Source organism: Protopterus annectens, chromosome 1.part2, assembly GCF_019279795.1.
Source record: "Protopterus annectens isolate FY-2018-M chromosome 1.part2, PAN1.0, whole genome shotgun sequence".
In the NCBI taxonomy this organism is placed as follows: domain Eukaryota; kingdom Metazoa; phylum Chordata; order Ceratodontiformes; family Protopteridae; genus Protopterus; species Protopterus annectens.
The window spans coordinates 315,978,910-316,004,169 of record NC_056727.1 but is presented as its reverse complement, the minus strand read 5'-3'; the positions used below and the strand labels follow the sequence as shown (position 1 = coordinate 316,004,169).

Below are 25,260 nucleotides of genomic sequence, written 5' to 3'. Positions count from 1 at the left end.
ATGTAGTGAGACTGGCATCCTCTGATTTACATTTACTGAAATATACCTATTAGTATCCTTTTGAAGAAAGTCTTTGATGAATTAGAATATTTTGGGACTTTTGTGTCATTCATAGAAGTTTGGACAAAGATGTTTATGGTTTAATGAAGCTTAAGATAATTTCCTCTGCTCCTTTGTAGTGTTGGATAACAATTTTATTGTTATCCAGAACATAGGTTCTCTGCTTAAATACTTCATGGTCAAAACTGGACTATAAGAGAAGATGCATCAAAGCCTGATTTGAAGCAGTTTGTTCAAAAGATGTTGAAATCACACACTTTAAATGTATAAATTATTGTTGACTTTGCCATTTCTGCCATCATTTTTATAAATGTTTTGAAAAGACTTGTTATGCTGTTATTTATTTGTTAGCAATATCCTGTAATACTTTGAACTTGAAACTATTTTTGCACACAAGCTCTGTAGTTAAAGATATTGCAATTGTTGTTGTTAACTTTTTGATATTTATGATATATTTATTGTTTTTGTAATCCTTCCTTCTTCGCTTCATTGCTGAGAAGACAATCACTATAGCACATTTAAACACCTTCACTTCTCTCCATGTTCTTCACCCTTATACTGCGGTTCAGAAATATGCATAAAATGACTTCCTCTATGAAAGATTAATGCATGATTAGTGGAAAAAATACTGCTTGATCTCCCCAGATTGAAAGCACCCTTCCCCTAAAATCTACCTGCTGACAAATAAGCATTTTTTCGCTTCAATTGTTGTTAACTTTTTGATATTTATGATATATTTATTGTTTTTGTAATCCTTCCTTCTTTGCTTCATTGCTGAGAAGACCATCACTATAGCACATTTAAACCCCTTCACTTCTCTCCATGTTCTTCACCCTTATACTGCGGTTCAGAAATATGCATAAAATGACTTCCTCTATGAAAGATTAATGCATGATTAGTGGAAAAAATACTGCTTGATCTCCCCAGATTGAAAGCACCCTTCCCCTAAAATCTACCTGCTGACAAATAAGCATTTTTTCGGTTTCATGCCCTGCTTCATATGTTGATATAAGATGTTGATATATATATATATATATATATATATATATATATATATATATATATATATATATATATATACACACACACGTGTGTGTGTGTGTGTGTGTATAGATACATGCATACATACATACACACTACCCCTATCAGTGAGGAAGGGAGAGATTTCCTAAAGAAATACACACAGCTTTCTTGCACAAGCATTGATCCTGCACATGCTAAGTATTTAGACTTTAATTCTTGGCCAGTTGTGCTTGGGCATTTGCAACCAAACTAACTAGAACTGCATAATTGATTTGGAAGCTGTAAAAGTCAGCCGACTTATTTTTGTAGTTATTATACATAGGAGAAGAGAAGAATTCAGAATTTCGCATTTAAACTTTGTCCTATATCTGGAACATTTGTTACAACTATGCACCATAATCCCAAAGTCAACAGTATTGCTCACAAAAAAGAAAAAAAAAACTCGGTATAATATAATCCTCTTGTATATGGGAGATTATCTGTTTTATTTTCAACACCCAGATCATAGGTTCACAGGATGAGGCTAGGCTATTGGCCCGGAGGCCCTTATAAGCCTAGCCAAGAATTTTGCCCATGTTCCCCCAAAGTCAGCACCTGTTTCCCCTGTCCAGCAGGGACACAGGTGGGATCCCAAGGGTGTATTTTCTGTTTCCGATCCAGTCGTCCAGGTTACAGTTAAAGAGGGCTAGTGAGGTACTCTACCTGACATGGAGAGGGAGTCTATTCCACAGATGTTGGAGTCTTTGGGACTTTGGGACACAAATGTATCCCCCAACAAGTCACAGACCAGGTTGAGGCCTTGCATGCAGGTTGCATGAGTGGAGTTTGACTTATGGATATGCAGCAACTCCATCAAGGCTGGGTTTGAGACTGCCTTGTATGCCAGACACAGGCACGTCCAAGTAGTCTGTACGAGACTGAGTAGAGGGACAAGGCTTTTAATCTATCTGTATAGGATAGGTGTTTGAGACCCTGGATTTTCCTGGTCAGGAACCTCTATGGTCTCTCCAGCTGCTGCATGTGCTTGGCAAGGTACATGCCGAAGGGGGCATTATACTTGATAATTTATTGCCAGCTCACTTTTCAATATGTGAGATGTGTTATTTTTCCATTTCCTTGGACTGTTGCTTAAATCAAAACAAAACATAGCATCTTCCGTAAGTAAGTCCACATAACTCACAAAAAATATTTTCCAGTGTTCAAGTGCTTGCATTGCTTTCCTAGGAGTGATTTATTTTCTTTTTTATATATTAATAGCTATCTGTCCACTCACTCAGTGTGAGAATTTAGTATTTTCATTTAATCATAAGCTTTTGGCCATAGACATAACTTTTGCTACTCCTCATATCCTACACACTAGGACCTCACCTACCCCCAAGAGTCTTCTGCTTTGATAAAAACAACAATGTAAGTTTCTTCCTTTGTTCTAGAGGTTGCTTTGTAATTAAAATAAATTACTGCTGCCCTTTTACCTTCATACTTCTTAAATTATTAGATCTAATTTGCTTGCTAGCTACACTGGAAACCTGTGCCCATTTTCTTTTACCAACATACAGTGCTGATACCAAGTCTCTTGAATTTAATCTTGTAACTGAGAGAAAATCCTTTCTAGTACTTCATTCCATCATCCTGAGATGAATTTACTGCCTATCAATAAATGTACCCTTATGTAGCCCAATCTCTCTTCTCTGCAAAATTTTAAAACACAAAATCATTTGCCATGTTGCATTTTTGCTATATCTGTGTAGTGAGTAGCTCATTCAGCAGAGTTGTGCTGTGTATCGTACTGTTTCATTGTTGACCGCCAACTATACAAACTGTATAGTATTTGTTGTGTTACTGTGCAATGTTTCTATAAATATTATGAAAACCTGCTTTAGAAAAAAATGTTGCTTACACAAAACGTCCAAACCAGCACATTACGAAATTCATTCATGTCCTGGTACAACTTGGATCAAAATGTTTGGTAATTAATGATATTTAAATATTTTCAAAAATTTTAACAAAAATTACAGCTAACTTCAAACTTTTTTCATATCACTGACAAGTAATCCACCACTATTCTGCTTCAGTTTGATTCTAGCTAGATCTTACTTCTCCAAGATACCACAGCCAACTTTTTTTTTTCTAAAGCCCTCCAACAAATCAAATGTCGGGGTAGATGGGCTATTGTTTTAAAAATTTCTATCACTTTTGCAGACAGAAACCTCAAATCTGATGTTGTCATTTTCATTATTCCTCAACTGTTGAGTTTGGATCCAACTTGGCTACTTCTTCCAGATTGTAGGATTCTTGAACTCTTGGGCACCTCCCTTTATCCATGATGCCCCACCAACATAACATACCTGAGATCTCATTTGCAGCCATTGCAAACAAATGTATATTAAGAGCTCTCAAGCATTAGGTCTTCATAGTCACTATTTCTTATGCTATAAGTGAGTTTAGTTTTTCTGTTATCTTAATACATACTTGTATTCCCTTTCTGTATTCTATATTCCTCACTGATAACCCTTTTTCCATTTCATCTAAATTTTTCTCTTCTAACAGCCTTTTTCCTTGTACTTTTTGAGTACCTGTAAATACCATAGTTGGTAATCTTTTCTTTCCATCCTCATACTTTTATAGTACAGTTAAGTACCATTGTTGGTACTTTTCCTTTCTTACCTCTGTTTAAAAAAATCCTACCAACCCCTTTCTGCATTTTTCTTGTATTATTGTTTGTTTTTCTTGTTGGAAAATGTTGGATAAATCTTCTAGCTTAAAAACATGCGTTTCCTGAGAGCACAAGATTGCAAATTTTGATGTCCACAGCGAATTTGGGGGTAGAATGTGATATTTGTGTTGGCTTCAACTCAAGAACTTCAATTGATAAGAAGTATAAGCTTATTTTGAGGGGTCTTCCTCCTTCCAAATCCTGTCCTTTAGTTGCAGGGGCTCAAACCCCTAAAAAACAGATAAAAAGGGCAACTCTCTTTCTAAGTATGAAGAGACTCGTAAAAGATCTCCTGTTCATCTTTCCGTCTTGACCACAATTTCAACTCCTTTATCAGAGCCACCTGCAAAATTTTTGAAAAAGTCAGATCTGACCCCTTTGGATCTGAAGTTTTGGATGGAAAAGTCCTGTCAGGTCCACAGCCTACCTTAGACTTCGGTATGTATCTAGGTTGCCTTTTCCATTTCTTGAGCAGTCACCCAGAAGGCATTCTAGGCTGACTTCAATGACTTCTCTCCGACCCTCCAGGAGCCTGTCCAAGGCAGATGTGGATAGGATGATGAGGAAGTTCCTTAGGATGTAGATTCAAATGGGAGTTCTTTTGGCTCCAACCCCATCGGGTCTTGAGAGCATCCATAGTGCCACACCACCATTGATTTCTCCTTCTCTGTTCCAGAGTTATCAGACCCAAAACCCCTGGGGACATGTTCCCCTGATCCAAAGAGTCTTGCTTCTTTGACTCCAGTGGTTTCTCTGAGTCTAACAGCACTGAGCACATTGGAGCTGAAGGACTCTGAGCCGATGTGCCGGTGCCGGTTCTGGGATTTTGGAGTCAGCTCCAAAGGTGTCAGAATTGTCTCTTCCCCTTAGAGCCTTGGTGTTAGCTCATTTCTGACTACTCCCTCCTTGGGTGGAGTGCCATCAGGGTGATGGGAGCTGATGATCTGAGAGGGTCCATTGTTGGATCCATCAGTTTCTGCTTCCCCTCGGCACTCTGCTATTGAAGTAGTGGAGAGAGTTTTCTCTATGCTTAGAGAACAGAGACAGCCTTGTCCTCTTTGGATCAGACTTCCTTGTTTGTTTTGTGGCCTGAGCCTCAATCATCCTTTCCACTGGGACAGCCAGTCTGAACTAGTCTCTAGTCCACCCATCAGGGTATTGTTTTCTCTTTCAATACTTCCCCCGGAGCATCCCACTGAGGAGGTCCCTCAGAAGAGAATGTGCAAGAGGAGGCACTTAGACACCCCACAAGAGTCTATCACTAAAGGCAGTAATTTTGATGATGGGGAAGGGTCCGCTAGATCACCATCTGATGATGTCTCCTTTGGAGCCATCTTGGAACTCCTTAAATAAGGAGATGGTTGGTCTCCTGATAATCCTTCCCAAAATGAATCAGTGTTTCTGGAGGCTTTTGGATCTGGCCAATCTACCTCCTGGGTGACTCACCCCACCAATGAACTTTTAGATCTGGTCTCTCGGTGCACAGAGAAGGACCTGGACACCATTGAGCTAATTCCCAAGAGACCAGATAAAATCCTTGCACCTCAAAAAGACCATCTACACTGGAGTAAAGAAGTACCAGTTGATGCTGTGGTTGTTGCGGCAGGCACGAGAAAGGAACTAGCAGAACAGAGTTCCCCTGGCCACCCCTCCAACAGGGAGTCTAGGGCGATAAGTTTGGGAAGTGTCTGTGCATCAGTGACCTTCTCTTTAAGGTCACTGAATTATTTGGCAGCTTTTACCAGGCTTCAAAGAGATTTGATCAAGGAGCTTACCAAATCTCTTTCAAGGTCATGTCCTTCAAATAAGGGAATACCATTTTTTCACCGCTAACTCCCCTTTACTCAATATCTAATTCATCCATGAGGTTAATCTCATATGCTGCAGACATTACCTCATGGGTGGGGGTTCAGGCATTTCCATTAGGAAGCGTGCCTGAATGCGCTTGTGTGATATTGTGGAGCCATTTAAATCTTGGCCCCAAGGTAAAAGACGCACTCTGCAGGTGCAAACAAGAATGGAAGACTCTATCTGCTGCGGGCATATGTTCTTTTTCTCCTCAAAGATCTCTTTTTCTAGGAACCAGCAAGATGGTAGAATGATGTGGTTCAACAGATCCCAGGGTCCTTCTGAGGAGTCATGTAGAGATAGTTCCTCCAGAGGCAATGGGGGGACTCAAATGGAAGATGCTGTCCCCGTGGCAGTGGTGGCCTACATAATGAGGTATCTAAAGATTCTTTCTCCCTATCAGAGTTCCCAAATGGATGCCTGACTGTGCCTGTCTCTGGAGGAAGTCAGGAGCCGTCTACCCCTGCACAATAGTGCCTAGCAAGATATTACAAAAGATTTATGGGTGCAGAGGATAATATCCAGAGGTTGTATTTTTCCATTTTACCAACCCCCTCCAGCAGGACCAAATAAGATCCCCGATGTTCCACCCAGTCAGAGGGAAGCAGCTTCTCTAGAGTTAAAAACTGCTAGAAAAAGAGTCACCCAAGAGGTCCCCACAGACCACAGAGGATCCAGAACTTAATTAATATTTTTCTTGGTGCCAAAAAAAAACAGGAGACTTGAGACCAATTCAGTCTGTTCAGTATACAAAGTTCCAGAAGGTCACAGTTCAGTCCTTTCTGCCATTTCTGCACAAGGATGACTGGATGCGCTCAACAGATCTTCAGGATGCATACTATCACATCAAAATGAACAGGCACTCAATAAAATACTTATGCTCCTGGCTGGGAGCCAGTCATTACCAGTTAAGAGCACTGCCCTTTGGTCTCACCACAGCCCCCAGTGTTCACCAAATGCATGGTAGTTGTAGCAGCTCACTTGAGACTGCACAGATTCTGAGTGTTTCCTTATCTAGACAACTGGCTCCTGACTGCAAGCAGACATCAACTGATTCAGACAAGGGACTTCTTACTCCAACTTTGCTCCTACCTGGGAATATCAGTCAGTTATAGCAAATCTCATCTCACGCCAACTCAGAGTCTGGAATTCATTGGTAATTATCTGAATACAGTCACTCAAAACAGCTTCTCCTCTTCTGTCTTGAATAGATACCATTCAATTCCAGGTCACGAATATTATTCAAAATTCTTTCCTTCTGACACAACTGATACTTCAAGCCTTGAGCTCCATGGTAGTAGTAATCACCCTTGTACCACTTGTCAGGATCCATATGAGAATCCTTCAATGGACACTTGCCACTCAGTGGTCTATTCACCAACACCCATTATCTGTGCCAGTCAGAATTACTCAAGCATGCAAGAATTACATTCTATGGCGAGCCCACTCCAGTCAACTCCACAAGAACCGTCCTTTTGTTCTTCCTCAATCCAAGGCCATAGTGACCATGGACACGCCTTAGCTCAAGTGGGGGAGGCATTTCTTTGGAAGACAGTCCAAGGCACATGGTCCCCCAAAGAGGCCAAGATGCATATCAGTGTCTTGGAAATTAGAGATGTCCTCCTAGCTTGACAGACCTTTCAAGACATTCTCCCAGACGGGACTATTGTGATTCAGACAGACACTATGTTCAGTAGTGAGGTACATCAACAAACAGGTGGAACCAGATCTTACTCTCTTAGTTGAGAAGCTATGAGAGTTTGGCAATGGGTGATCTCTTCCATTTGGTTTCTAATAGCAATGCACATCAAGTGGAAATCCAGTGTGACTGACGATAGGTTAATCAGGTCCATTTTGATACCTCATGAGTAGTCTATCGATGTCAATGTGGTGGAGAAAATATTCTGTCAATCGGGCCAACCATGCTGCGATCTGTTTGCCTCTCTCCTGAACAACAAATACAGCAAGTTCTTTGCCCTGATTCTCCCACCAGGGGAGTCACTGAGAGATGCCCTAGTTCACGCTTGGCTCCCCCCGGTCTCCTTTGCACTTGTCCCCCGTTACCCCTTATTCCCAAATTTCTACAGAAAGCATCTCTACTGAAGTGCACAGTTATCCTGATTGCCCCTTAATGGCCTCGTCAGATTTGATTTCCCTTCCTCTGTCCTCATCTTCTACATCCACCATGGATTCTGGATCTAACTTGAGACCTCCTGTCTCATCTGACAGGCATGACTCACCCAGACTTAACAGGCCTCAAGTTGACCACATGGTTTCTCCAGTTCTTGTGATTGCTAGACAGCCCAGGCTCGCCTCCCTCATCCCAGTCACATTTTATTATCTTACCATAAAGTTTCCACCAGAAAGTTTAACAAGAGTAAATGGAAAAGATTTGTTCTTTGGGCCCCAAGCAAAAACGTAGACCCCTTTTCAGCACTGATTTCAAATATCCTTAACTTTGTAGCCACAATTTTCAATGAAGGTGTCTGTTCCTCAACTGTTAGTACAATTAGCAGCAATTTCCAACGTTCATCTGGGAGTAAATAATTTTACTTTAGCTTCCTCTAAGCTTTGCAAAGACTTTCTAAGAGAAACCCTGTTACGTAGACCCTCATTAAAGGATCCTATCCCTCCTTGGGATTTAAATGTTGTGCTTCAGGCATTGACTCAGCCTCCCTTTGAACCTTTGGCTAAATCTGATCTAAAGTTTTTGACCTGGAAAACTGTTTTCTTAGTTGCTATAGCATCCCCTAGAAGAGACTGTCTGAACTTTAAGCCTTGTCCTCTAAACCTCCTTATTTAGTTTTTCACAAGGATAGGGTTTCTTTACAGACCAAGCCATCCTTTTTACCAAAGGTGATTTCTGACTTCAATACTAATCAGGTCTTTAATCTTCCAGTGTTCTTTCCAAACTTTTCAAACAAAGGTGGGTGTATGTTACATTTGTTAGATGTGCACAGACAACTATGTTTCTATCTTCACAGAACTAAGGATCTAATAAAGTGTGAGCAATTGTTTTGTTTCCTTTTTCTGATTCAAAACTAGACAAACCAGTATCTAAAGTTACTCTTGCCAAATGGCTAACTGATTGATTGTATTAACTTTGTTTATCAAAAAGTGGGGTTACCCTTACCAAAACCACCAAGAGACCACTCCACCAGGTCTGTGGCAAACTCGTCAGCCTTTTTTGTCCAGAACGTCCTTGAATGATGTTTGTGGAGCTGCAACTTGGTCTAATCCTCATACTTTTATTGCTTATTGTAAACTAGATCTGGTCTTTAGGTGAGCAGCTTTTGGTTTGGCAGTGCTCCAGAATATCCTTACTTAGAGTCCACCCGGGATTTAGGTAGCTGGGGACTCTGTCCCAACAGTTGAGGAATGAATGAAAATAACAACATCAGATTAAAAATAATGTACTCACCGTAATGTTCCATATGTGTTATCAATTTTCATTCTTCCTCAACGTCCCACCCATCAACCCCCTCCTTGTTCTATTTCTGGAGAGATCAAAGACTACTGGAGTGACCTCTGTTCCTTATTTGAGGTCCAGCTTCCATTTTTCCTCTTATCTCTGTTAACCATCTGGGTAGCAAACTAGGTTTGATGTTTGGTAGGTTGGTGGGGCATTATGAGTAAAGGGAGGTGCTTGAGAGTTCAAGAGTTCTATGATCTGGAAGAAGCGGCCAAGTCGAATCCGAGTGCCAGATCTGAACCCAACAGTTGAAGAAGAATGGAACTGGACAACACAGATGGAACGTTATGGTGAGTACATCATTTTTTTATTTTATCCACATCTAGTTTGTCTTTTTTCATACCATATTGAAGGTTCACAGTCTATTCTACACACCATATAAATTAACTCAGTGTTTTTTTTCCAGTTTTGTTCATGTTTTGCTGCTGCTGCTAAAATATTGGTTGGCGACACATTTTCTTTGAATGATCAAACATAAAATTAATTTTGCTTTAGTGTTCAGCATACTTGAACTAAAATTAGGGATAGGCATATACAAATCACTGATGGTTCTTTTGTCTTCTCTTAAGTTCCTCTGTAGTCAGGCATTCATTTAAATGAAACTGACTGGCCTAACAGATTAAGCTCAAGGACTTTAGCATTTACATCGAGAAAAAGTGAGAATCTCAGAACTAATAGATTTTTTGAGTTAGCGTACCTCTGGCTTCCAGATAGAAGGGTGTTTTAAGCCTCCTAACTGCAGTGGTTTATCATTAAGCTTGCCAGAGTTCAAAAATGCTTAGACACTCGAGCATATCAACCATCTGATAATCTGCTTTTGATATTATGATATTAACTAGTACTTCTTGTGATAGTGGTCTGTTTTCTTCTAGTTTTATACCCTCCGTTATTATCACAATTCATTTGTTTCATGCTGTTTAACATCAGAGGAGTATGTAGAATTTGCAATTAAAAGTGACAGAAGTAGAAATTGTGTGCATGTGTATGATTCTGTTATGTTTTATTACCACACCTGAAAATCCAACTAATTTCTTGATTTCTACAGGGCTGTCTTATTTTAAGTGATGAGTTGAACCATACTTCTATAATTCTCGGAGCCAGGCTGTCAGGAGCAACTATCCGTGTCTTTAAACACAACAGTAAGTGTCACTGTCACCAACTAGTCTTGTTTAACTCGTTTAGAGATAACTTTCTTTTCCATAGCCATGACTCATCTTTGAATTTGTTATACTGTGTAAATATACAGAGAAATCCAAAGTAAAGGTAAGTTATTTTAAACTGACACATACTCATTAGCTATTAATCAGAAATACGAATTTTGAAATCAGCTACTTGTGTATTTTCTGTTTCCTACAGTTGTCGGTGCACTTGTACCTGCATTATTTTTTTCCAATCTGACTTAAACCACTCAGGATTTTACATTGCAAAACACATTCATATTTTACAATTTAGCAAATTGTATCCCTTTTTTGCCCTTCATTTTTTTGTATTTTTATATTACTGATTAGAAAGAGGTGTCATGTATCTTCAAAACATTTCTTATAATTTTCAAGCTCTAAAAATCATTAGCAAGCATAGAAAAAAGTGGGTATTCAAAATGCAAATAATGAACAAGTATGTTGTATCTCTTATCAAAAGACAGGATTCCTGTTCCTGTTATACAGGCATTTGTCCATTACTGACCACAGTAACAGAAGTGAAATAAAATCCAAGTCTGTTGCTGCATTTCATAAGTAATCTACTCACCAGCATTTTACATTAGATAAAAACATCAACCCCGGACATTATGCATTGTATTTGTTATTTTGGTGTTTAGCATGCAGAATATAACTGACACAAATGCATTTAGATTCAAAACCGTGAAATACTTTGTATTTCATTTATCATGGAAACTTCTAACAGTAGAGGGTGGTCAACAGTGATTGGGTAAAAACAGTTGTATTCCTGAAGTCATCAAAAATCATGTCAACATACCCTGTCTTATTGATTCCTAACTAATAATAGCACAGTTCTCATTGAGACACATGCAGATGTGTTCTGGTGTAAAATACTATGAACTAGCTCACAAAATTGTGTTTCCACACACCTTGTTATATATAATAACACTTGAGACTGCAAAACCATGGAGAGGAAGAAAAGCTAAGGTGGTTAATATAATGAGCTAAGTCGTGATAAGGTGTTGTAACAGAAAGCTGGTAAACTTTTTGAAACAATGATATATTACTTTTGGCTGAAATAAGAATAGAGGGACTAGCACCTGGCTGATATCGAATTGTACAAACTACAGTTTAAGGGTTGCCAAATACTGGTCATAAGTCTGAGCTGTAGACTTGCTATTGATGTTCCATTTTACAATTTTTCCTTACATGGTTGTCCTGTAATGTCTGAAAATGCAAACATTCTGTTTTGAATCAGATACTGTATGTTGCTTGGTGAAATTTTGTTCTTGTCTCTAGGCTGTGGCTGTGAATTTCAGGCCTACCTCGTACAAAAGCATTGTGGGATATTTTTCTAAAAGCCTCATTGATTGTCACTCTGACTTTGTATAATACAAAGTCTTGCTTGTTGTTTTCATTCCATTAATGATATCTGGCCAGGTACACAGTAATATCATCAAATCACTTCACTGGATAAAATAAAATGATGTGCATTAAAGATATTTTGAGATGTCTCAGTGAAAAAGCATAATTTTAAATGCAAAATTCACAGACATACTACACCATCTAAACTCATTATCTAAATGGGATATGTATGTGTTGTCTTCTCTCTCTATGCAGGGTAACATTTTACTATCATTCTAGGAATAAGAGCATTTTTGGTTTTGAATTAAATTGCATGAAGGTGGAAGGCTACATGTCCATTCAGATATGACTTAACAGTCGTGTCGCTTGAGGCTCTGACATTTCTTTTTGGACAAATCTTCTCATATTTAATGAGAACTGGACTGTGGATAACCACATATGCTGAAAATTGCAAACTAATTACTTAGTAAAACATACCAAAACACTAAAAGAAATTCTACAAAATGTATATGCCTGATTCAGTACTATTGGAATTGCCTTTAATGTCAGTAAATACAACAACATGAGACTTGGCAAAATAGACTAAACTTTGATTCCAGAATAAATAAATTACACCATCATTAAGGATCTGGAAGCAGTGGTAAACAACAATTTAAACTAGAAGACTTCATAGCAAAGTTGCCTGATCTTTTATCGATATCCACTGAATACATTTGGGGTTTATTTATTTATTTTGTTCCTGCAGTGTGGAAAAAGCATTTAAAGTTCACATGCAAAGGAAAGTATCATTTTTATATACAAAAAACATTTTTGCATGAAGATAAATTTTGTTAAAATGGACTCAGGAAATCACAAAGAAAGCCACCACACATGTTAGGGGCTACAGTAAAAAGCACTGTTTCCATGATACAGCATTTTGCAATTCAGAGACACATTAATCCGAATGAGGAAGGACCTCATTATTAACCAACTTGCACGTGTCTGAATTGCTGTTAACTACTGCAAGTGCAAATTAGTACTTTCCTGTGGTAATAAACAGTGGCTTCTGCATTCTGTTAGCACAAGCACCCCACCAGTCACTGTTCCACATAGAAACACACATTAAAATGCACACATGTAGGCACATCATGCATCCCATACCTGTCCTTGTGTTGTGAGAACACCCCTGATGTCTCACTTTTTCCTTGCCTGGTAATTCACAGATGGATACAGTCAGTCATTAATGCCAGACATTAGAGTCTTATACTTCATATCCTTCAGTAAATGCATGTTAGTGCAACAGCTGTAATACTAATGAGTTTCTATGTTTGTAGGAGTAATATTTAGAAATCTGGTTGTGAATTTGTATTTGTCCCATCATTAATTTTGACTTTGTTTTGATGTATTTTGATATAAGGTTGGGAGTTATGCTTAAAGTTCCCTTTTCTTTCCTTCATAAGTCACAACCTGTTTGCAGGCATCAAATAATACCAGAGAGCCTTATAATATGTTAATAAGTACAGCATTTTTTTATCAGTTAGCACAGTGGGTTAATGCTGAAATTCCTTGTGACAAAAGTGCAGAATTCTAAGCCTTTTCCCCCTTTGTAGTTTTCCAATACTTTATTGTTTTAAACTCTTATTTTCTAATATCAAATCTCTGATGCTTAAAGGCAAACTCTGCCCTCTCCTACAGTTTAACTCAATTGTTAGGTTTCTTTTCTCCTTACAGTATGGTTCCAAGATTACGCAGGTACCGGAAACATGCTTGTACTTTTTAAAACATTTATTTCCTTGTGTTGGAATCAAAGGAAGGGGAAAGCCCAGCTACTTTAACTTCTTGCATACTTTTCAGAGGAATTCATCTCTGCCCGCATGACATATCATAGACACAGTTGAATCTGTAATTTATCCATTCCAGTACTGCTGTCAGTCTGGGCAATTAATCCTGCTAATGTCAGGAACACAGCAGCTGGTATAAAAAAAAGGTAGAAAGCTCTGGAACTGTTTTCCACTGATTTATTGCAGAGTGGAGGAGAACTTAACCCTCCCATTTCACAGCAAAACAAAACAATTAGATCAGTCAGGGGTTTAAAGGCAGTTGTCACTTCTTCTGACACATTTACATAAGCAGCAACACAGTACTGAAATGCTAAGCTTTAAAACTTGGTTATTTATAATAGTGTATATTTTAAGATAAATGTAGTATTAGAGATTTATGTGACATTTATAGAAAAGTAAAAAAATATTTTTTCTTGTAAAACATCAACACATTTACCATTTCAAACCCCCAACACACACACACTGGATAGAACTGCAGAAAGAGAGACAAGTGGCAACCCTATGAACTAGGAGTACTGATAATGTTCATAAAAAAGGTCTTTTATGCTTTTTTGTGACATCCTCCCAGAGTGGGATGCATATCTGCTGCACACAGATCCATTGTAAGAGATTCACACTGACTTTGAGTCAGTCCTTACATTGTTAGAGTGCATGAGCATTTTGTAGTCCACAAAGGAAATGTGACCATTGATGGCAACCACAATATAGGTTCATAGGTTCATAGGTTCATACTAGGCTATCTGCCCAAGGGCATTTATATAGTTATGTGGCTTTTTAGTTTGAATAAAACTATGCCTATCATTTTGCTGTGCCTCTGTCAAGCAGTATCCATTGGTCAAGATTCCTCTTGAACAAGACCAGAGAGGTGCTCTGCCTCACATGTACCGGGATTTTGTTCCACAGCATAGGGAGTCTCTGGGTGATGAATCTGTCCCTCCAGCACGCTCTATTTATAAGGTTTAAGTCTCCTTGTGGTTCTGAGGGATCTAGATTTTTGAGGTGAAGCATATTCATCAAATCTGGGTTTGACATGGCCTTATATGTCAGGCACAGGTCACATGAGACTGAATAGAGCTGGAGTTCTTTCAGTCGGGCAGCATAAGACATATTTTTGAGACCCTTTATCCTTTTGGTGAGGAACTTTGGGGCCTTTCAAGCTGCAGCAGGTGTCTGTCGACATTCCGAACGGGCATTGTACTCAATCATAGGTCTAATAAGTGATGAGTACAGGGTTGATCTAGATGTGAATCCCTTCATGATCAGGTGGGTGATATAGAAGGTTTTCCTAACTACTTTAGCAACATGGCTACTGTCAACCTGGGTCCCCAGATCTCTGATGACTTTTTCTGTGCTCAGTGGATTGCCACCTATATGGTAGCTAGTAGCCTTGTTTTTCCCAAAGGGTATGACTATGCATTTTGGAACTTCAGGCCATGGCTCTGGCACCAGTTATCCATTTCTGTGAGGCCCTTCTGGAGGATATCTGTGTCAGATGTGAGTTTGCAGTCATCTGCAAACTTTGTCAGCCATAACCCTCCTGTGTTTGCTTGTACTTCAGAAAAGTAGATGCCGAACAAGAGTGGACCCAGGACTGATACCCTGTGGGACACCACTTGTGACAGGCTTTGAGTCTGACATGGCTCCAGCAACTCTGACCCTGTGGGTTCTGTCACTTAGCCAGTTTGCAACCCATCTTGTGATGTATGGGTTTACATTCAAGCTGATGAGTTTTATGATACCTGAGTGGGGTATTGTGTCAAGGCCTTTGCCAGGTCGAGGTAGGCTGTATGGACTGCCTTTCCTCATCAATGGCCTTGGTGACTGTCTCAAAAAGTCAACCAAGTTTAAGAGGCAGGATCTGCCTTTGACAAAGCCAAACTGAGTTGGATCCAAAGTCTGCAAGTTCCCTATGTCTTTATTTATGAGTTCCATTATGATCCTCTCCATGGCTTTGCAGATAAGAGGGTCTGTGGAGGCAATCCTGAGGTGAGGCTAAGATTAAACAGCTGTCCTAACTGTGGGTTTAATTCCTCATTGAGTTCATGAAGACACCATCCGTCCCATGGATGCTGTGTTTTGCCTTAGTGAGGCAGTTCTCACCTGGGCGTTGGAGATGTTTGGGGGCTACAATCCTCTGGAATAGATATCTCTCCTTTGGGGAGGGGAGAAGTTTGCACTGAACCTGTCAGCCAGTATGTTGGCAATGTGTGTAGGTTCAGTAATTTTCACATCATTTTGAACTAATTCTGAGCATATCTGGGAGTTTCCTAGGTTTCTAACATAGCTAAAGAAGGCCTTATGATTCTCTTTAGAGTCCTTGGCGATTTTTCTCTCAAAATTTGCCTTGGATGATTTTATGAGAGCTCTTAGTTTTTACTTATAATGATCAAAGGTGTCTTACCTTTCAAGGATTTTGCTCTATCTTGTAGTAGCTTCCTCCTTTTGTTGTAGAGCTTGTTTATGGCTGGGGTCCACCAGACTGGACGCTTGCCTTTGGTACAGAGAGTCTTAGTTTTGTTTGGGATTGCCTGATCCATGCAGTCCTGTAGGTGCTGGTAGAAGGCATTTGTAAGTGATTCAGCGGTTTGAGTAATGTTTACCACTGGCTCAGGGGCCTTAAAGGAGACCACACTAGTTTTTAGAAGTGTGAAATCGGCTTTTGAGAAGTTTTTCACTGTGGTCTTTTTGTTTCAGGTGGGGCGGATGAGGACCTCCAGCGAGATTAGTTTATGATCTGATCTCACCAGTGAGGGATTTTGATCCCATGTTCGTGATGATGAGATCAAGTATGTTTTCTCCTCTTGTGGGGATGGTGACTAGTTGTTCCATGGCATTTGAGTTTATGAACTCCAGGAATCTTTGGGTTAGAGTGTTCGGGCTTGAGTAGTGTTCCCAGTCTATATTAGGGTAGTTAAAGTCACCTAGTATGATGGTGTTTGGAGATACATTTATCCTCCAATGTTTTCAGGAAGGCCATGTGAGGTTCCTGAGTTTGAGAGGGTGGCCTGTAACATGCTACAAATTGCAGAGCAGTCTTGCCTATGGTTAATTGCACCTGGATGGTCTCTTGAGGTGTGGGTGTCCTTTATGAATATGGACACCCTCCTTTCTTGGTGTTGTCCGCATGATATGAGGTGAAACCTGTTAGTGCTGGGGTGCTCTCAGGAGCCTTGAACCAGGTTTCTGTCACAGCACAGACATCGATGTTCTCCATATTGAGAAGGGCCTCGAGTGCATCTTGAGATTGAGACTTCTGGCATTGAGCAGCATTACCCTTAGTTTTTTCCTTTTTGGTGTTCTAGGGTGGTAGGTTTAGAATTTGAGCCTTGCCTAAAAAGGCACTATGGGCCAATATCCGAAGCCCAGGGTGACAGGTGCAAGCCGGCCAGCTCCAGCGTGGCTTGTCCAGCATGTCATCCCAGGCAGACAGACATTGATCCGAATGACACCAGAATTTAAGCCAATTATTAAAGCTGATCATCTTATCACTGTATTGTGGCATCATTCTAGGTGAAGGTAGGATACTGCTCAAGGTCAGGGTCATACCTGCCTGGGCTACATAATCAGAGAGCTCCTCGATGTCCCTTTTCATGTAGTCCGACACCAGCGTGGACAATGACTGACTTGTACCTGCTGTTGAGAGACCTGAGTGCTGGATTCTAGCCCCTGACAGGCAGCTTACTGTCACCTTCTCTTTACTCAGTCTGCAGTGTGTCTGACTATGGAATCACCAATGACAAGTGTGTCTGGCATTTTGTTTGGCCTTAAGGGCTGTGACTGTTTGACACTCTGACTGTGTGGTCTATGTGTTGCATGTGTTGGGTCGTGAGGTGGTAGTTGTTTGGGTGTCTGCTTTGGTGGCCTCTGCTGTTTTGGTAAATTTTTGATCAGAGCCTCGAGTATGTCTTTGTGTGAGTATGTGTATGATTTGAAGTTGTGATGGTACCATGTGTGACTGGGTATGTATTGTGTGTGGTTACCTTCTCCTCCTGTCTGGTCTTGCCAGTCCTATGTTGACAGAGCTCAGCCTCCAGTTTGGTATAGTTGCATCTCTCGCATGTATTTGTGTTTTGTGGGAGAAGGAGAGGATTGTCTGTGTACATGAGGCAGTTGTAACATTGCCTCAATATTCCCAGGTTCACCAGTTGAGCTGGAGAGGACACTAGCAACTGATCCTCGACATACTAGAAGTAGTAGATAAAGAGACTTTCAAAGGACTCCGGGGAAGTGGGTTTTAGGCTGGTGGGGTACTATCTATAATAAGAGTGCTTTATCAAGGTGCAAGTACTGTAGGAGTAAGTGCTAGGCTTTACAGATAGAGAATAGTCTACTTGGGAATCAAGTAGAGATGAACTTTTCAGTTATAGGATATGCTGGTTAGATCAGCAGTACAGCTCGAGGAAGGTAGTTTTAAGGGAAAATTGGAAGAGTGGAATTTAGATGGCCCAAATAGTTTAACCTTGTTTAACCGCTGCTCTTGTGTGCAACAGTGGTAACTCCTGCTAATCGCAGCATACGCGTTTTAGCGTGTTTTATAGCAGGGGCTGAAGGAGCTAGGAATTGGCCCAAACGACCAATGGACTACTAGTTTCTGGCTGAAACTTCACCAAATCAGACAACAGTGCTTCCCACTCCCACTGGTAAGCAAAGAAACTTCCTCCTTCCTAATAAGGCAATGGATCAGTAACAGGAACTAAAACAAAGCCCAGGGATCAGCAACTCTGAAACTGGACTACTCTAGTTCAGTAAGGGAAAACAAGAGATTTTTTGTTTTATTACAGAGACAAGGAAAAACAGACAGTAATTGCTGTAAAAGCCTACAGAAACAATTTGCAACAATTAGTAACTTAAAGTGCAATAAACAGTGTAAAATGCAGAAATCACTTAAAGTAGCAATAAAACAGGCTAAATGCAGTTGCTAGCTTAAATAACAGTGGGAAAGCCACAAAAATACTTATATCTGGTAGAAAGTCACTCTTTTAGCTCTCTGCTGCTTGGATCACTCTGCAGGCCACCACGAGGATCTGTGCTGAGTTGGTACAAGCTGGAAAACGCGTGTTTAGCGTGTTTTATAGCAGGGGGCTGAAAGGAGAAACAACCAATGGACTACTAGTTTCTGGCTGAAACTTCACCAAATCGGACAGAAAGGCTGCTCAGTGCTTCCCACTCCCACTGGTAAGCAAAGAAACTTCCCTCCTCCCCAATAAGGCAATGAATCAGTAACAGGAACTAAAAACAAAGCCCAGGGATCAGCAACTCTGAAACTGGACTACTCTAGTTCAGTAAGGCAGGAAAACAAGAGATTTTTTTTTTTTTGTTTTATTACAGAGACAAGGAAAAAAACAGACAGTAAAATATACAGCTGAATTTAGTTTAACATCCATTTACTATGTGCTCTTGCATTAAAACATTAAGAAAAGGAAATCAGAAGAACTTAACTGTGTTTAAATGCACGTATGTGTGCGCACACACACACACACACACACACACACACACACACACACACACACACACACACACACACACACACACACACACACACACACACACACACTCAATTTAGCTGGTGACTTAAATTTACCAGAAAACAGACTGGAATAATATTGATTCAGCAACGTTAGTAAGGAAATAATTTACAATGTATATTCAGGAACAACAGTTGCTTCACAATGTAAAAACCTACCAGGGGACAGAACATACTAGTCATTGTTTGCGCTCCTAAAGAAATTACTGATCTATTGTTGTTAATCTTCTTCCCATTCATCACTGATGGGTTCGGTTCCGAGCCCTCAGAACCATATCGGCCAAATACCAAGCTCACGTACACCAAAAACTCTCGAGCTAAGTTGCTACCCACAATGCCCTTCTGCCAATTACCTCAGATCTCATTTGCTGTGTTTCATCGAGCTCTCCAGCCAAGTGAAATATTTTTGATATTTTTTCAGTGTTGTTTGGACTTTTGTCACTTTACTAGAACAGTATACCCTTTCTATTCTTATTGCTCGCCATCTAGCCTAATCTTCTCACTATAGCTCTACTCGTTGGGTAATTCTTTACCATTGTTGGTAACGCCCTCTCCTGCCGTTGTGGTATCTCTTGATACCATCGCTGGTGTCTTCCTTTCCTTCTAATTTCTGTGTGTGTGTGTGTGTGTGTGTGTGTGTGTGTGTGTGTGTGTGTGTGTGTGTGTGTGTGTGTGTGTGTGTGTGTGTGTGTGTGTGTGTGTGTGTTGGATGAATATGTCCTATAAGAAAGGAACATTGCACCTCCTGCAATAGTAAACTACAAAACAGTGATAGTCATGATGACTGCGTTTATTGTCTGTGAGTTTCGCATTTATCTGTGGAACCTCCCTGTCAGATATGTCTGCGTTTTAGTCAGCGGGCGCTGAACAAATGAAAAAATAAGTTAATCTTGAAAGGCCTTCTACCTACTCCTTTCGCAAAGGCTATTTCTGTGTCGGAGGCTTCAACCCCTCCAGTTAAACACAAAAAATGGCCACATTCTGATCCCTTCTCACCTTCTGGTGACAGAGGTAAGACTTCTAAGCATAAGGCCCACAAGACTTCATCGAAGCACAGAGCCGCTTCTTCTGCTCCGAATACTATGGGCTTGTCTTCTGCTCTGACTTCTGTTGGGATGCCTTCTACTGTTCCAGTGACAACTAGTGCCTCGGTGTCAAAGCTACCTCCAGCACCAACTGTCTTGACTACGGCACCGTCCTTAATTGCTCCAGCTCCACCTTCGGTGCTGACTTCTCAGGAACAGATACCTGTGATTACAAGTGCCCCATCGGCACCGACAGTATCCTCGCCCTTGCTACCTGTCTGCAAACTAGAGACCATGGTACCATTTTCTCAGACAGCACAGACCCAATACTCTCCTTCTCTGGACCAGTTTGCAGGACATGCTTATAGCCCCTTCTTGAACTGGCCAGATTCTCCTTCAGGAGTATCCACTATGTCCACCAGGAGCCAATCCGAACACGATGTGGTGCGCTTGTTGGATCATCTGTTGACAGCTAGAGGGATTCCGTATGGGCCTGAGACTCATCCCCATTTGGGACCAGGTGCTGTCCTTCCCAGTACTCCCATGTATTCCCCTCCCTTCGGACCTCCCGGTACAAAAGCTCTCTGTTCCGACAACTGTGGTGGAACCACCCCCCCTCAGCACCGACAGTGCCTGTCACTGAGGCCCCGAGGTCGACTCTTTGGTTTGCAGTTCCGTTGGAACCATCCCTTCCTCCATCTCATGGTTGGGGGGGGTGGATTCCTCGGTTCAGGGCATTGTACCGAGTGCCTTATCGGTGCTGTCTTTGGCTTCAGGAATTTTTCTGGTTCCAGTCTGGCTTGGAGGCTCCATCTCTGGGAGCAGGTCCGACTTTGCAGGATGTGACCCCTGCTCCGAGGCTGTCTTACTCAGTTCTGGGCTCCCATTCTTCTTTAGGTGGGCCTGCTTTCTAGATGATGGAGAGAGTGCTGGTTTCTGGAGACGCTCCAACAATGTCAGAACTCCCTTCTGCTCCCTCTGAGCTACAGCTACTATGGGCCACCTCCCTGGGAGGAAAAGCCTCAGGATATCCCTGTCCGGGATGCCCCATCCTCCGAGTCTTTCTTAGAAGCTCCCACTGAGGAACCTCCTTGGAAGAAGTCGTGCAAGAGGAAACACATTGACTCGCCTGAAGAGTCGCTGACTGAGGACATGGATTACGATGATGGGGGGCAGTCTCCACAGCCACCCCCAGATGATATCCCATTTGGAGACATCCTTAAAATTTTAAAATAGAGGGGTGGCTGGAAGCCATCCAACCCCTCCTCGGATGAATCCGTGTTCCTGCAGGCTTTTCGCTCCCAGCATTCTACCTTTTGGGTGACCCCACCTGCCGACGAGCTGGTACAACTGATCGTGCAGCGTACCTGGTGGAATCCTGACACCATAGAGGCCGTCCCGAGGAGACCCGATAAAATACCCCCCCCCCCCCAAGGAGCATCCACAGTGGTCTAAGGTGTTGCCAGTTCACGCGATGGTTGTGGTGGCGGCCACGAAAAAGAACCTAGCTGAAGAAAGTCCTACTGTTCACCCCCCCCCCCAACAGAGAGTCTCGGGCGGTGGACAGACTGGGGAAGCAAGTTTTTGCTTCAGCGACCTTTGCTGTTAGGTCCGTGAATTACCTGGCACATTTCATGAGGCTCCAAAGAGATCTAATCACTGAGCTTTCTGGAACTCTCGCAGGTCAAGTTTCTGATGAGGCGCGAGACAAGGTTGCCTCGCAACTTGCCACCCTTGAGTCCATATCCAATTCATCCATGAGGTGGATGTCTCATGCAACCGAAGGGGCATCTAGAGCTGCAGGTACAGGCATTATGAGGCATCATGCCTGGATGCGCATATGTGACCTCGCGGACTCCTTCACGTCCTCCTTTCAGCCTTGTTTGGTTCCAAAGTAAAAGACACTTTGGCCAGGTGTCTGCCGTTGGCCTGCGTTATTCCAAACCTCAACGTTCCTATTCCAGGAACCAGAGGAGTGGGAAAATCTGGCATAAAAAAATCACAGGGCTCTTTTCAAAACGCACATGGAGAGGAATCCCCCAGAGGCAGAGGTGTTAACAATGGTGGAAGACGCGCATTCAGGGGCAGAGGGGGTCCACGGGATCAATCTCCAGAGATTTCTTTTCTGGGTGATCTTATCAGCGCTTCTGAAGCGTTGCCCGATTGCTTTCCTCTGGAAGCAGTCAGAGGTCGTCTTTCTCTGCATCAAGCTGCCTGGTGTGCTATTACAAACGATCGATGGGTGCAGAGCATAATCTCCAGAGGCTACTACATCCCTCTATCCTCCCCTCCCAAACCTCCCAAAAACCTTCCCGATGTTCCACCCCAGCAAAGGGAAGAAGCAGCTTCAGAAATATTGAAGCTATGTCAAAAATGTCATCTAACCAGTCCCTCCAGACCAATGCGGATCCGGGTTTTACTCAAGATTTTTTTTAGTGCCGAAAAAGACCAGGGACTGGAGACCCATCTTGCATCTCAGCCACTTAAACAAATCAGTTGTTCAAACCACATTCCACATGGTTACTATTCAATCCATCCTCCCTTTTCTGAGGGAGGATGCTTGGATGTGCTCGATAGATCTCCGGGATGCGTATTACCACATCAAAGTGGATAAGCGCTCCAGGAATCTCCTTCGCTTCCAGCTAGGAGCCAATCACTATCAGGTTTGTGCCCTGCCATTCGGTCTCCCTATGGTCCCCAGAGTGTTCACGAAAACATCTGAGACTTCGAGGATTCCAGGTGTTTCCATATTTGGATGATTGGCTCCTCTCCGCCCCAACCAAGTGTCTCCTGACAATGGCTCTCCAATACACCCTTTCTCTAGCGGAGTCCCCTAGGCATAACTGTACACTGGGAAAAGTCCAACCTAGACCCCACTCAACAACTGGAATTTATAGGCAGTTTTCGGCACTAGTTCTTGTCTGGTATCTGTTCCAGCCCACAGACTCCAGAGACTAAGATCGCAAGTGCGTGTGATACTCTGTCAAACGAGAGTGCCAGCAAGGGAAGTCTTTCAGGCGCTGGAGTCTATGGCTGCAGCCATCCCTATAGTTCCCCTTGTGAGGTTGCACATGAGGATCTTACAATGGCTCCTCCTGACACAGTGGTCTGCAAACATTTATCCTCTAGACTCACAGATTCTCATAACCAATTTGTGCAAGTAGGATCATCTTTGGTGGATGAGGCCAGAAGCAAAATTGTGGTGTCGTCCCTTTCAGCCCCCCCCCCAGCCCTTCGCCAAGGTGACCATGGATGCTTTCCTGATTGGGTGGGGTGGGGGGCATTTTCAGGGAAAGACAGTCCAAGGCACATGGTCGAATTTAGAAGCCGATCTGCACATCAGTGTTCTGGAGTTAAGAGCGGCGCTCTTAGCATTGCAAGCACTCCACCCACTCCTCCCCTCTGGAACTGTTGCGATTCAGTCGAACAATATGTCAGTAGTCTGGTACATCAACAAACAAGGAGGAACCAGGTCATATCCCCTGTGTCGGGAGGCCATGAGAATTTGGCAATGGGCGATAGCTTCCAACCATTTTCTGATAGCAGTGCACATCCCAGGGAAGTCCAGAGTGATTGCGAACAGGCTGAGCAGGTGCATTCTGCTCCCCCACGAGTGGTCTCTCAATCCCAAGATAGCGGCGGAGATTTTCAGCCGATGGGGCCAGCCTTGCTGAGACCTTTTTGCTCCTCCCACAAACAACAAATGCAGCAGCTACTATGCACTACTACCCCTGGAGGGGGAGTCGGCGAGAGATGCTCTGTCCCACGACTGGCCCACAGGTCTTCTATACGCCTACGCTCCGATCCCCTTGATACCTCTATTTCTAAAGAAAGCAACTCAGTTGAGATGCAAGGTGATCCTCATTGGTCCATTCTGGCCCCTTAAAGTGCGTTTCCCCTTTCTCCGGCCTCACCTGATACAGCCGCCATGGATTCTGGATGCCTGTCCAGACCTAATTTCTCACCCCCAAGGGTTGATATAACCAAACTTGTCTATTCACAAGCTGGCAGCTTGGCTTCTCCACTTCCATTAGTCGCCAGCCAAGAAGCCCTGCCTTCTAATGTTCATGACATTATTCTGGCCTCTCACAAACCATCCACCAGGAAAGTTTACAGAGATAAATGGAAAAGGATTTCTTCCTGGTCTGTAAAATGAGGGTTGGACCCCTTTTTGGCCACTACCTCTTCTATCCTTCAGTATCTTTCTGAACTTTTCGAGCATGGAGTGTCTGCATCTACTGTACGAGTTCATTTAGTAGCTATTTCCAATTTTCACAATGGTTTACAAGGCACACCAGTTATGTCCACTTGACTTTGTAAAACCTTTCTTAAAGGAGTGTTTCTCAGTAGACCGCCACTCAAATTCCCATTAGAAACATGGAATTTATCACTTGTACTGCAGGCCTTGTCCCAGCCCCCCTTTGAACCTGCTGCCAAAGGCAATATCAGATGTTTGTCTTAGAAATCTCTCTTTTTGGTAGCTGTCAATTCTGCCAGAAGGGTTTCAGAACTACAGGCCCTATGTGTCAATAGGCCTCATCTCATATTTCATAAAGACAGAGCATCTCTACGCACTAATCCATCCTTCCTGCCCAAAGTGGTGTCTTGCATTCTCTATGAACCAGTCTGTTGAACTCCCAGTGTTTTTCCCCAATTTTTCTAACAAAGGTGAATACTGTCTACATGCTTTGGATGTACATAGGCAATTACGTTTCTACCTGGACAGGACAAAATCTTTTCGTAAGTCTGACCAACTTTTTATTTTCTTCTCTGGTCCCAGAATAGGAAATGGCATTTCTAAAGTCACTTTATCTAAGTGACTCAGAGATTGTATATCCTTGTCATAGTCATGTGCTAATGAAACCAGACCTTACAGTATCAAAGCTCATTCAACTAGGGCTGTAGCTTCCTCAGTAGCCTTCCATTCTAGAGCCTATATGGATGATATCTGTGCAGCAGCCATTTGGGCTAAACACCCACCTTCATCAAGCATTACAAATTGGATGTGATTTCTAGAATAAGAGCTGCCTTTGGCTCTGTGGTGCTCAGGAATGTTCTGCCATAAGGGCCACCCAGGTATATCAGGTAGCTTGGGATTCTGTCCCATCAGATGAAGGGGAAGAAGATTAACAACATTAGATAAAGAAGTTATGTCTTACCATAACGTTCCATCTATGTTGTTGATCTTCTTCCATTCATATCCCTCCGTCCCCCTCTATAGGCTCCTGGCGGATCTTATGGGTCCTGGTGGTG

The 25,260-nt window shown here is 42.1% G+C and overlaps 1 protein-coding gene across 1 annotated transcript in view; it reads left to right on the top strand.

Moving 5' to 3' along the window:
* The window catches only part of SPTLC3 (serine palmitoyltransferase long chain base subunit 3), a 1,995,977-nt gene that overhangs the window by 1,054,424 nt on the left and 916,293 nt on the right, over positions 1 to 25,260 (top strand). Inside the window, exon 6 of the mRNA XM_044056235.1 lies at positions 10,162 to 10,255. Coding sequence (XP_043912170.1) covers positions 10,162 to 10,255 — 94 coding nt within the window. The remainder of the gene's footprint in view (positions 1 to 10,161; positions 10,256 to 25,260) is intronic.